General features: G+C 35.4%; 1 protein-coding gene across 3 annotated transcripts in view; it reads left to right on the forward strand.

Annotated features, from left to right (window-relative positions):
- The window catches only part of LOC111143341 (formin binding protein 1 like), a 100,474-nt gene that overhangs the window by 67,879 nt on the left and 19,676 nt on the right, over positions 1 to 12,919 (forward strand). For all 3 annotated transcript variants that reach the window (XM_022497017.1, XM_022497018.1, XM_022497019.1), the window contains exons 6-9: positions 4,551 to 4,655; positions 8,529 to 8,657; positions 10,467 to 10,613; positions 12,662 to 12,865. In XM_022497017.1, the coding sequence (XP_022352725.1) occupies positions 4,551 to 4,655; positions 8,529 to 8,657; positions 10,467 to 10,613; positions 12,662 to 12,865 (585 nt within the window). The remainder of the gene's footprint in view (positions 1 to 4,550; positions 4,656 to 8,528; positions 8,658 to 10,466; positions 10,614 to 12,661; positions 12,866 to 12,919) is intronic.

The following is a 12,919-nucleotide window of genomic DNA, read 5'->3' on the forward strand; positions in this document are numbered from 1 at the left end:
GATACATGATTGCAGGCACTAGTGCTAATTGAGAATTCTTATTTATATTAATAGTCCATTTCATTTTTTGTTTTCATTTTCATTCTAATTGGTTTTAACAAGACTTTTAGGGAGTGTTTACATTTATTAAATTTTAAATTACCTTACCTAGCATTCTTAGTATCTGCCACCTAATGAGTGTGGATGTATGTGTGTTTTCATTTACACATAATAACAGACTCCTACACTCATGAGTCATTGGTCCCTTTAAAAACTTATGTTGGCACAAATTATTCCTGTTAATATGTGCTGACTTGCCTTTAGAACAGTTGGCAGTTACTAAGCATAAGTTAGAGGGGTCATAAGAAAGAAGCATTGAAAAAAAAATGTGAGAATGATTTCCTTAAGGCATTAACAATACCATTAAAGGTGTGTTCAGCTCAACTTACGTTTATTGAAGATATTGTTGACGTGTACTGAGTCATGGTAAAAAAGTGAACAGTGGGGAAAAAAAGAATAAGTGACATAGTCCTTGTTTTTGTCTAACCTGCAGTCTAGTGAGAGAGACAGACAAATATAATTTTTGTGGAATATGTAGAAATATTGCAGGATCTCATTTCTTAGTTCTGTATCTTCCTGTTTAATCAAGGAAATGAATTTGCAAAATTCCTAACATTTTTGAAATAATTGAGAGGAGATAAAGAAGTGGAAGAGACAGGCTGAGTTAGTGACAGAGTATTGAAAGTTGAGGAAAATATTTAAAAAGACAGTTATTAACCTTGGGATCATGAAAATAGGCCACACCAGCATTTAAGATGAGGGCAGAAGAGAGTAGCCTGCAAAGAAGATTTTGAAGGGATGATGAGAAATTACCAAGATAGAAGTATCAAAGATGCCAGGTCTGTCAGGCGGCTCAGGTAACAAAGTGTGCAAATTTATTAAGAATAGAGCTCAGAAATGGAGCAGTTTCAGTGTTGGTCAGTAGCTCAGTGATATCACTAAAGCTGTTTCTGCTTTCTCTGTCCACTTTTTATGTCTTGACTATGTTGGCTTTTTCCCTCAGGCTTGTTTCCTTATGGTCAGCAGCCAGCTTCAGCTGCCAGGCACCACATCCTCTCAGTTGCATGCGGAAGCAGGAAAAAGAGAGCATTTCTCTTTTAACTGTTCCTTTTTATTAGGGAGGGAAAACTTTCAGAAAATCCCCAGCAGATTTCCTAATGGGTACCTTTGACAGGATTAGATTACTTGACCATGCTCCAGCTGTGGGGAACTGGTAAAGCAAGTTTCAGCTATTTTCAGGCTTTACCCTGGGAGGTGGGCTCTTCTAAGAAGGGGTGGGGGAATAGAAGTGGCTGCTGATTAGTCTGGCATGTAAAGGGTGAAGGAAGGAGAGCCTTTTCTGGAGTGTATTCCTATATTGTATAATATCTTTCAGGGAAGGAGAATTTTTAATATTACTGCATTAGTATTTTTAATATTGTACTAGTGATTCTTTAGCTGTTGCACTGCAATTAAGTTTTTCACAAATAATAAGATGTCTAATATAAAAGTAATTTTGTATATAGTAGCTTCACATTGAAACAAAATTAGTAGCCTGTAGCTACTTAGTTTGAAAACAGTGTGAACTGAGTTTCAGAGAAGTAAATGTGGAAATTTATTTTTAATGTGGAAATTTAATCTTAATAGGAAAGTGACATTCTGAATATTATGTGCATTCAGATATATTTATGTGGTTTGAATAAATTGTACATGTCTCATTTGGTATTTTTATACTAATCAAAATGGTACATTTAAAGAATTGTAAAATTTTCTGAGCACATTCATTTATGTTAATTGTATAGGTATGTCTGATTCTAGCTATATGACAATCTGAGCTAACTCAGAAACCTCTTGGCTAGAAATACTTTGATATAATAGCTAAAATATTTTTTATTGTATTTTAAGTTCTTAGAACTAAGAGAAAGGGAAATCTATTACTAACTGCTAGAAAAAGGGTAAACTAGAGGCCAGAGCAGTAGGTTTATGAGCTGATACAGTGGCATTTGAAGAATAAAGGCAGAGGTATTGGAGTGTGGTGGTTTATTGGACCTTGGTAAAGGTTTACGTTTTAATATACCGGGACAGAGATGTTTTAGCTCTATATGTTGTAGAGAGTTGGAACTGATAAACCTGTGTAAAATTTTGAACCTTCAAAGGACTAGCCCTTTAGTGAAAGGTGGACTGTAAGAACTCTGCCCACTGGTCAAAGGAGACAGCAGAGAAATTTGTCTCTGTCTGAAGGTCAAAGGAGGAGAGGTGTCTTGTGAAAAATTTAGACTTTGACCTTGTAGTTACGAGGTTCGGAACCCAGATTTGCCCTGTGTGTAGTTTTGTAATCCCCAAGATAAGAAATAGACATCTAACTTGTTCTAATGAGGTTGTTAGCTACATAGAAAATGTTGACATCCTCTGCTTTCTTCTGAGTGATTCTCAGAATACGGTAGCAAGGGATATGTTTTTCCAGGTAAGAAATTGAGGAGTCTCCTCTGGGGAATCTAACTAGCTTGAGAGGAAAGACTTACAGATAACAATAGTAGGATTTCTCTGAGGAAACTGCCTGGCCATATTACCCTAGAGGAAGAGACAATAATCCAAAAGCCCCACCTGTAGAAAACTTTGATTTAGCTTTTAAAATAAGAACAGAGCGGCACGGATCCTCAGACATTTAGAGAAAACAACTAATGTAAATAATAAAGACCAAAACTTTGGCATGGGGGTGCAGCTTTGAAGAAACAGTAACTGTGAAAGGAAATAGAAAATAGCAAAAACAGGGGGGAGGGGGGGTGGGGGGGTGGGATTATGGACATTGGGGAGGGTATGTGCTATGGTGAGTGCTGTGAAGTGTGTAAACCTGGCGATTCACAGACCTCTATCCCTGGGGATAAAAATATATGTTTATAAAAAATAAAATTTAATAAAAAAAAAAAAAAGAAAATAGCAAAAACAATCAAAACATTTGAAACACTATTAATATTCTGAAAGGGAATAGAGAAGATACTATATCTGTGAAATAGGAATAAGATGCTGTCAAAGAAGGAACAAACACACAAAGAAGAACTTTAGGATAGCAGAAATGAAAAACACATTAGAAAAAAATAAAATTGAAGAAATCTTTCAAAGTAGAGCAGAATGATAGAAATTGAAAATACAAGAAAAGTAGAGGGTTCATCCTATAGGTTCATTTTCAAGGTAATAAGCATTCTATAAAAGAGAAAACACTGAAAATGGACAGACAAAAATAATTCAAGAAAATTTTCGCGGAATAGAAAGACATGAGTTTCCAGATTGAAAGGATTTTCTAGGTCCTCAGCACAGTGGACTCAGAGCAAGATATGTCTTCCTGAAATTTCAGATCCGTTAGGAGAGAGAAGATGCTTACCAGCCTCCAGAGTGGAAAACAAAACAAACATGTTTTATGCAGAGGATCAGGAATCAGAATGGGATCAGGAAGCCAGAAGATACTTTACATTGCTGAAAGAAGACAATTTCTGACAGCATCATACCCAGCCAAATTTTATCAATTGAAAGGGATGGTAAAGGTATTTTTGGCCATGGAGAAATTTGAAATGAAAATGATGAAAATTACCTCCTGCAGATCTTTTAGGAAGCTGTTGCTGAATGTATTCTAGCAAAATAAGGAACCAGGAATGGGGAAGGTGTGGAATTGGGAAATATGAATTTAAAATCAAAAGGGGAGGTGAAAGGAATGATGGTGAAGGGAATTTTAAGGAAGCAGCTATGCAATAAGTCTAGTTTGGCTAAGTAGTCCAAATTTCAGTAGATCAAGGCCTTTGGAAGAGATTTCATTAAGAAAATAAAATGGATAGAATTCTGAATATGTTTGAATTAACTGAGGAGAGATTTTTAAAGAACTGTGCACACTACAGTGGAATTAGAAAAAAATATGTTGAAAACTAAGCAAAGATAAAAAATTAAGTCCAGGAGTAAAAAAAAGGAAGTATGCCGGAAAGGAAATATGGTACATATCACACAGCTCTGTTGTGAATAGCTTTTACAAAGTCATAGTCATTTGAATTAAGTGAAAATTTTAAAGGCCTGGTTCTGGGCTAACGGTATTCCTGGGACACCTGGAAGAAACAATTTGAAGCCACTTTGGAGGGAGGACATTCCACATTCCACCACAAAAAATGAAAAGCAAACACCAAAACCAACCAGCTAAACAAATCTACAAAACCAAATACAAAACATGAAATAAACCAATAAAGTCCTTCTGAAGGTGAGCTTATAATAAAAAATTATAAAATACATGTGATTTTTTTCTTATTGGCAAATGATCAAGTATATTATAAATATTAACTCAGTCATGCCTGTGATTTTTTTTTTTCCTTCACAGTCTATAATGTCTGATATTTAAGTCATATGGATTGATTATAATGCTAACATTTCTTTCCTAATTTAGAAAAATTTTATTTTTAGTATAATTCTATACAATGTACAGTTGCAGCACTTTAAATTTATTTTTTAATGAGATAATTCTGTATCTCAGTGTGATATTTTAATTTTTTAAACAGAGTAAAAAGAAATTTGAAAGAGAATGTAGAGAGGCGGAAAAGGCACAACAGAGTTACGAAAGATTGGATAATGATACTAATGCAACCAAGGCAGATGTTGAAAAGGTAAGAAATAATCCAAACTGACTTCGATATCAAAATATCATTATTTACATATGGAAAATAGTTACAGTGTTTGTATTGGTAGTTTTCCCGAGAGAAAAATTATGTCTAAATCTAAAATATACAAATATTTGTGTACTTCCATATCACAAGTTAGTCTGAGAAAGTAGTTAATACGTGTTACTTTATTTTATTCTAATGTCATAACTGCATTCAGAATGCATAAGAAAGAAATGGTTGCTATTGAGAATGAGTTTCTATCCTATTCCAAAACAATAGAAAGTCTAAGGTAAGGGATGCCTGGGTGGCTCATTTGGTTAAGCGACTGCCTTCAGCTCAGGTCATGATCCCAGGGTCCTGGGCTCCTATCCTGTGTTGGGCTCCCTGCTCAGCAGGGAGCCTGCTTCTCCCTTTGCGTGCTCTGTCTGCCACTCCCCCTGCTTGTGCTCATACTCTCTGACAAATATATAAATAAAAATTAAAAAAAAAAAAAAAAAGTCTAAGGTAAGTTGATGGGGTGTGCAAATGGGAGTTGGGTAGTGTGGTTCCCCAACTTGACACAAGGCAAAACAAGATCAAAGTGTCAGAGGTATGTGATGTTAGCTGTTTATGTGTTTGTTTGTTTCATTCATTCATTCATTAATTCATTCATTTTGGGAAACTGAACTCTCTTGTCACTAACTGACCTGGGTCAGATGTTCTGTAACATTAACTATTTGTATGATCAGCCCTGTAACTTACGCTGCTTAGGTTTTCCTTCTCCCCTGCTATATGCTCTTTATCTTAGAACATTTGACTTAGTGATGGAGCTGAAATGTTGGGATTTTGAACCTCACTCCTCATTTTTGTATATACAAAGGCCCACCATTTGTATATTTTCAATTTAGGATTTTATAATTCTCTATAAGATTAGAACAAGAAAAAAGTAAGGAAGGGAGTAGTGATTTATTTTCTGCATTCTGTTTTCTTTACCACTTTAAAGCTATAAAATTATATAAAATCCAGATTTTACAATTACCTTAAAGGCCTTCTAGTATAACTTGTGAGGCTTTTATTTTTTCTACCTGGTTTTTTGTTTTTGTTTCTGTTTTTAGATTTTATTTATTTGATAGATCACAAGCAGGTAGAGAGGCAGAGAGAGAGGGGGAAGCAGGCTCCTTGCCGAGCAGAGAGCCCCACTTGGGGCTTGATCCCAGGACCCTGAGATCATGACCTGAGCCGAAGGCAGAGGCTTAACCCGCTGAACCACCCAGGTGCCCCTTCTCCTTGATTTTTAATGACTTTAAACCTCTAATACTAAGTTCCATCTTGTTGGAAATACACAGTCTTAAGGCAGTTCTCCCCACCCTGCCGCCAACGTTAGCATCTCCTTATATTGATCCCGGTCATTACTCTGTTTAAATTTCTTTGAGATACCAGAAACATATCAAATCTGTATTTTCCTCCTAATAGCTCTTTAGATATTTGTAGCATATTTTCTACCCTTAGATAAATCATTGTGTTTCTTTTATTCTATGTAGGAAATATTTTCAAGTTAACTATTTTCCTTTGGATACCTGTTAATTTGTTAATATCCCACATAAATTATGTTACCTCTGATTGGATGTAATAATACAGGTATGGTCTTACTGGTCCTGAGTTTGATTGCCTCCCTTGTTTTGAACACCAAATTTATGTTAATTATGGGCTAAATGTATATTGACCATTTGTTTGGATGGACTCCCATTGAGTTTATGGTTAACCCAATGTTTTTTCATATGTGGTGTGGTATGAGAACATGTTTCAGAACTTGTACTGTTGGTATTTTAAATGCATATGTACATCTGTATCAATTATTAGACTCAACTCTGCTGTGAAGATTTTTGGATCCTGATTTTGATCATCCATATATTCATTTCCTTCCCAGCATCATGTCATGCATATAATGTGTTACCATTATTTGATAAAAATGTGGACCACAACAGTTGGAAACAGCACTGTTTAATACATGGGATTCATCCTTTCTTGTTGTCACTGGTTCCTTAAGAACTCCTTTGACTAAACATTGTTTGAATACATAGTTTATGTAGTAGACAAGTTAAGGAACTCTTTGACTGGACTCTCATTTAACTTTTTTTTCATTTTGCCTGTAAAGATATCTTTAGTGACTAATTAGGTATTTTGAAATCCAGATATAAAATATTTAATAGTTTGACCTAACTTAACTTATTTTCATGTTCATAATTTCCTTTTTCATGTTCATTTGTTTGCAGTTCCCTTACTTATTAGAAATTTAGAAAACTTTGAGGATTTGCTTTAAGAACTGTGGAGTAGAGGAATTCTATTGTAAATGACCAGGGAGGGAAGGGATCATAGTTTCAATTGAGCAACTATTGATAAAAGTTTAAAAAAAAAAAAAGTGAAGAGGGAGCAAGCTACTTACTGTTTTTCCTAAAGCAATAATACAGCGTGAGTTTACCATAACACTCCTGAACTGTATACTTAGAAATGACTAAGATGGTCAGTTTTATGTTACATGTATTGTGTATTTTACCACAATTAAAAATTTAAAGGATTTTTAATGCAATATTAAAAAATAAAAGAGAGAAGACCATTAGTATGAAGCCCACTGTATGCCAGAGGAAGCTTCAGTTGGTATTAGCTTTCTAGTGTTATACTCCCACATACCTTGCTGGAACCTTTGCCCCATGCTTTGGCAATCACAGCTAGTGACTTTAGAATAGAAATGGTTTCTCCTGATGGAACCATTGTGAGTAGGGAATAATTTGGAATACTGTATTCCATCATAGTTTGTGGGAGCAGGGAGAAAGGGAGAAGAAATAAATGAAATGTGTACTTAAGGTCTCACATTGGAACTTCAAATGTATTTTTCTGTGGAAATACTTTGGGCTTGGTGTTTAGTTTCCGTAGTACTAAAGTATTGTAATCTTCAAGTACACTGTGGATTAAATGCACTTTTGTGGGCTAATTTGGTGTCTTGGCTAGCATGTATTTCCATAGGTCAGTTTGTTTCTGAATTCCGAATAACTTATGGACCTGCTGTTAGAAGGCTAGAGACTCCATTTGCAGAAAATGGAATTAAAGTAATGAAGTTTATTCACAATGTGCTTTACCGTTTCCAAAATACTGTAGTATAACATGATTTATTCCTTGAAACACTGAAAAATTGAGTTGAATTCCTACTTAGTTTTTTCTTATTACTTTAGAACAGTTGAGAAATTTATTTAGATTCCCTTTCATTAAATCTGGAATTAATGATTTTATGTTAAGTTTGTATTGTAACATTCTTATCAATATAGATGATGCTAACCTGACTCATTAAAAAAATACTTCTATAAGAGCTTGAGATGAACACAACTGTATTCTAAATAAACATTCCTTAAAGTACCTCTGGTTTTTTATAGAGATGGAAATCGTTGTCAAGTATTACTTTATCTAAAATTAACATTTTTATCATTATTTGATTCTACTGTGGTTCTAGTTGGATATAAGTGGATTATGTGTGAAGGCATATTTCACTACTGACTTTAACTGTCTAAAATATTTCTGTACTGTTTTTCCCTTCTGATTAAGAGCATCCTGTTTTAAGTCAGGCCATAATGTTGTCATTTATTTAATTTAAAAAAATCTGGATTTGGTAAGGAGAAACTTCATTTGAACAGATTATTGCAAGAGGGTGGACTCTTCTGCAGTAAGAGAAAGGGAATGTTGCAACGGATAGTGCTCTGGCCAGAAGATCTGCAAGCATCTCTTTGAATTTTAAATGATAATAATAATTAGGAAAAGTCTAGTTTTGGTATAATTTTTAGAAAAGCAAATTAGGTATGATTTTTTCATTATTTTTGTTGGTAATGATTTGGACCAATTTGTCTCTAGGCTAAACAGCAGTTGAATCTGCGTACACATATGGCTGATGAAAATAAAAATGAATATGCGGCACAGTTACAGAACTTTAATGGAGAACAACACAAACATTTCTACGTAGTGATTCCTCAGATTTACAAGGTAAAGTTTAGATGTATAAAATTAATGTAGTTTTAGAGTTGGAAGAGCTGTTCTTCAAATGTGAAACTTAAATTTCAGGAATAAGCCAGAATGTTTCTATATTTATTAGTCATCAGGATTAGTGATACGAACTTCCTTTATGATTATAGATTTGAAAAGTAAATTTTTCCTAACTTTGAAATCACAAATTTTCCTATACATTTACTATTAGTGTAATAAACAGTCCACTAAAACAATGACATTTTCTAGATAAAGTTTAATACCATATCACTGAGCATTAGGACATAGGGGAGAATTCACTGGAATTGTACATTGTAATCTGCTTGACAAGAATTGGGATGTAGCTTTTTGACACTATACCAGAATCACTGGCATTATTCCATGTGGCAGAAATAAATCTTACGAAATGGATTTGCTATCCCAGTTTTTGCCTGCTTGTCTTCCTAGCTGCCAGATCATAAATGTAATTCAGGCCATAAGTTTGCTTACAAATTCCATCCATTATCATTTGATGATAAACAGTTGCCAAACAGCCTGAGATAAAAACCCAGAATTTCTATGAGGGCTAAGTTATGTTACTGCTTATTACAGAAAGACGAGAATTTAGAGAAGAGGGATTAAGTGAAATGGTGTTGAAAGTAATGTGGGAGAGCAGAGCTTATATGGAAAGAGTTGTGAGCCCAAATATATTTTCTTTTTCTTTCTAACCAAATTAGCAGTACAAAGGGAGCATAGTTAGAGGTAGTGGGCTAGAGTGGGTATCATATTCCAGTCATTTAATCCAGAGTATCTAGCCTGCCATTCCTCTCTCTGGGTGCTTTTCTAGGCTCTCCAGCTAAGCCTTCATGTTCTGGGGAGACCATAACATGGAGATCAACCACTTTCTGTGTTTTGGGCTGATCCTTTTATTTGGACCTTGCTTGGAGCAGTCTTGCCATTTTGTAATGCTGGGAGCAGTTCCTTTTGTGAAAATGTGGGTGTCAGAGTAAACCCACAGACTTCGGGAAGCAATTAGAGAGGAAAAACTGGTATGAAGGCTATGTGAGTTTGGGGATTTGAGCAGTGTAGCTGCTTTCTAGGTGAAAGAAAGGCTTTGTAGCACTGGCAGATTTTAAATGTCAGAAATGCCGTTAATTTATTGGCTTCACTTGTCACAGCATAATTCTTAGTGTCATGTGCCAGTGAATTTTTGAACTGTGGGGATTCCACTGTATATACCATTTTCACCCTATGGCTTCCTGTTTTTCATCTTTTGTCCCCAATCCTTTGACAGTCACTCTGAGCAGTAAGTAGACTTACTGGTAGGTCTGAGTACCTGTTGGTATTCAGTCAACTCTGGATCCTTAGTCCAGCCAGATCTTATGGAAGTAGTCTGAACTAACTAAAGGGCTTAGAAATCTCAGATTTATATATGTTATAGGTCAGTTGCTTAAAAGGGGGGTGGGGAGAGCATCAGAATTCTCTTTTCAAGTGCAACTTTCCCTGGACACATACATAGCTGCTCTGACTGAAGAATGAAAGGTGGAGGTGGTAAGAGGTAGGGAGCTGGTAGCCTGTTAGTGGGTACCTTTAGAATACTTGAAAACCAGTGTCACCTGGTTTTAAGATGTGCTAAAAGGCTGGATATATTTTTTTTTCTTTGGTTACAGAACAGGTCTCAAGTTTTAAGTATTTTAAGTTTGTAGCACTGGAAAAAGTATTAACAACAATGTAACTATTACTGTAGAATCCTTAATTTGGAGGTGGGGTTTACTTCAGCATGAAAAGAAAATTCAGTATTCCCTTTTTAAAAAAATTTCTGATTATTAGCAACTACAAGAAATGGATGAACGAAGGACTATTAAACTCAGTGAGTGTTACAGAGGATTTGCAGACTCAGAACGCAAAGTTATTCCTATCATTTCAAAATGTTTGGAAGGAATGATTCTCGCCGCAAAATCAGTTGATGAAAGAAGAGTAAGTGCTATATGATTATATTTGAATAAGTGTATTTGGTTTAGGTATGCAGCTGGAGATGGTGAAATGAATTAGGAAAGGGGCAAAGTAATTGATGAGTACCTGATTCTAAATTCTAAATACTATTTAGACCATTCTAAACACTAAAATTCTAGTTCTGAAAGGAAAGCGTTCTAATTTTTCTCCTCCCCTCACTAAATCTACTTAAGAGTATAATGCAACCTGTGAACTGTAGGTTACAAACTGTATTATATTCTTACTCTAGTGAAAGTTAAGAGAAAGAAATAGATCTGGAGTTATTGTAGGAATTGCTTTTAATATAAGAGTTGGCACCTGAAGCATGGGTAGTGTATGAAGTAATGGCCCATGGGAAAAAGGGCGGAGGGCTTTAATAAGTAGAAGGAACAGCATAGCCCTGCTCCCCTTGAGGAGGTATATCCAGTCACATTCTGTCTTGATGAAGTTCTGGCAACATTCTTGTACCTGGTCATTTCTCAGTAAATGTTGATTGGGTGACCAGAAAGGATGGTTGGCAGAAACTGAGATTATGAAGAAAGAGTAAGAGAAGAGAACCAGTGTTTGGGGGTTACCAAATATGTACCACATATTTTAGTCTTCATAGCAAATTGGTATTATGTTAATTAGCATCCTTCCTATAACCCATAGAATTCTAATTTAAATTTTAAAAATGGATTTTTGGGGCACCTGGGTGGCTCAGTAGGTTAAGCCTCTGCCTTTGGCTCAGGTTATGATCTCGGGATCCTGGGATCGGGCCCTGCATCGTTCTGTCTTCTCAGCAGGGAGCCTGCTTCTCCCTCTCTCTCTGCCTACTTGTGATCTCTCTCTCTCTCTTTCTCTGTCAAATAAATAAATAAATAATCTTTTAAAAATTAAAAATAAAAGGATTTTGGGGGTACCTGGGTGGGTCAGTTGGTTAAGTGTCAGACTCTTGGTTTCGTTTCAGGGCTCAGGTCATGAGATTGGGGTCCTGGGATCAAGCCCCGTGGGGGTTCCCTCAGTCACCCCCCACCCCGGTGCTCAGTGGGGAGTCTGCTTGAAGATGCTTCCTTTGCCCCTCCCCCCACTTGCCTGCTTCCCCCCTCCCCTCTCCAAAATAAATTAATAAATAAAAAAAATAAAAGAAGTTTTGTGTTCTTTAATTGGGTATTCAGAGATTATGTTTACATTTCAGTATGGCTGGATACAAGAATACAAATATAGTTAAGTCCCTTCTCCTTTCTCATATTGGTAGGGGTAGCATTAATGACAAAACTGAAGTGTGATTTGATTTATGGATAACATTTGACTAAATGACAGGTAAAGTGCACAATTAACAGAAATAGGCCACAAAAGAGAAGTGGTTAGGGGTCAGGTCTGGAGGAGTTCATAGAGATAAAGTATTCTGCTTGAAAATAATGAGCTTAAGGTGTCAGTAGAACGTTGGGATCCTGGTAGGTTTGTCCAAAGACGATATATAGTAGTTATGTGAGTTTTAAAGTTTTAGGGAAATTATACTAAACTTCGTATTTTTAAAGTTGCTTTTTGTATTTAATACTGTTTGTGAGATCTTTCTCTGTTGCTCAGTTAACATGTCTTTAAGATACTTTGTTTATCCTTTCCCATTTGGATGAATGAAAGCCTTTCTACTTGTCTCTTACTCTCTTTTGCAGTTAGATGCCCTTTTCCTTTGAAACTTTTTAGAATTTCTACTTGAGTAGAACCTCTTCCTGTATTCCTTCTGTCAGATCTTTCTTATCAACTAACTTGTCCTCAGATGAATTTGTGGGTTGAAGTTATGAAATAAAAACATTCATGAATATTACAAATTTATAAAGTGTTAACTTGATTATAAATTAGTATTTTTATTGGGATTAAAATATTTAAGGTTTATTACTAATCCACAGGAACAAATTATTCACTTCAAACCTTTAATGATAACTATAGAATTCTTCCCTTTAAATTTTTGTTGTTTTCTTGAGTAAAGTTTTGAAAGCTAATGGTATTAAAGATAAATGAAATGGTTTTAAAAACCTGTTTCATATGTGTAGGACTCTCAAATGGTAGTAGACTCCTTCAAGTCTGGATTTGAACCTCCAGGAGACTTTCCATTTGAAGATTACAGTCAGCATATTTATAGAACCATTTCTGATGGGACTATCAGTGCATCCAAACAAGAAAGTGGGAAGATGGATGCCAAAACCACAGTAGGAAAGGCCAAGGGCAAGTTGTGGCTCTTTGGAAAGAAGCCAAAGGTAAAAGTCGTAAAATTCTTCTATGCTAATAATTTTTTTTTAGTGTGTCATTTA

This window comes from Enhydra lutris, unplaced genomic scaffold, assembly GCF_002288905.1.
Source record: "Enhydra lutris kenyoni isolate GAN:26980312 unplaced genomic scaffold, ASM228890v2 scaffoldscaffold9, whole genome shotgun sequence".
In the NCBI taxonomy this organism is placed as follows: Eukaryota; Metazoa; Chordata; class Mammalia; order Carnivora; family Mustelidae; genus Enhydra; species Enhydra lutris.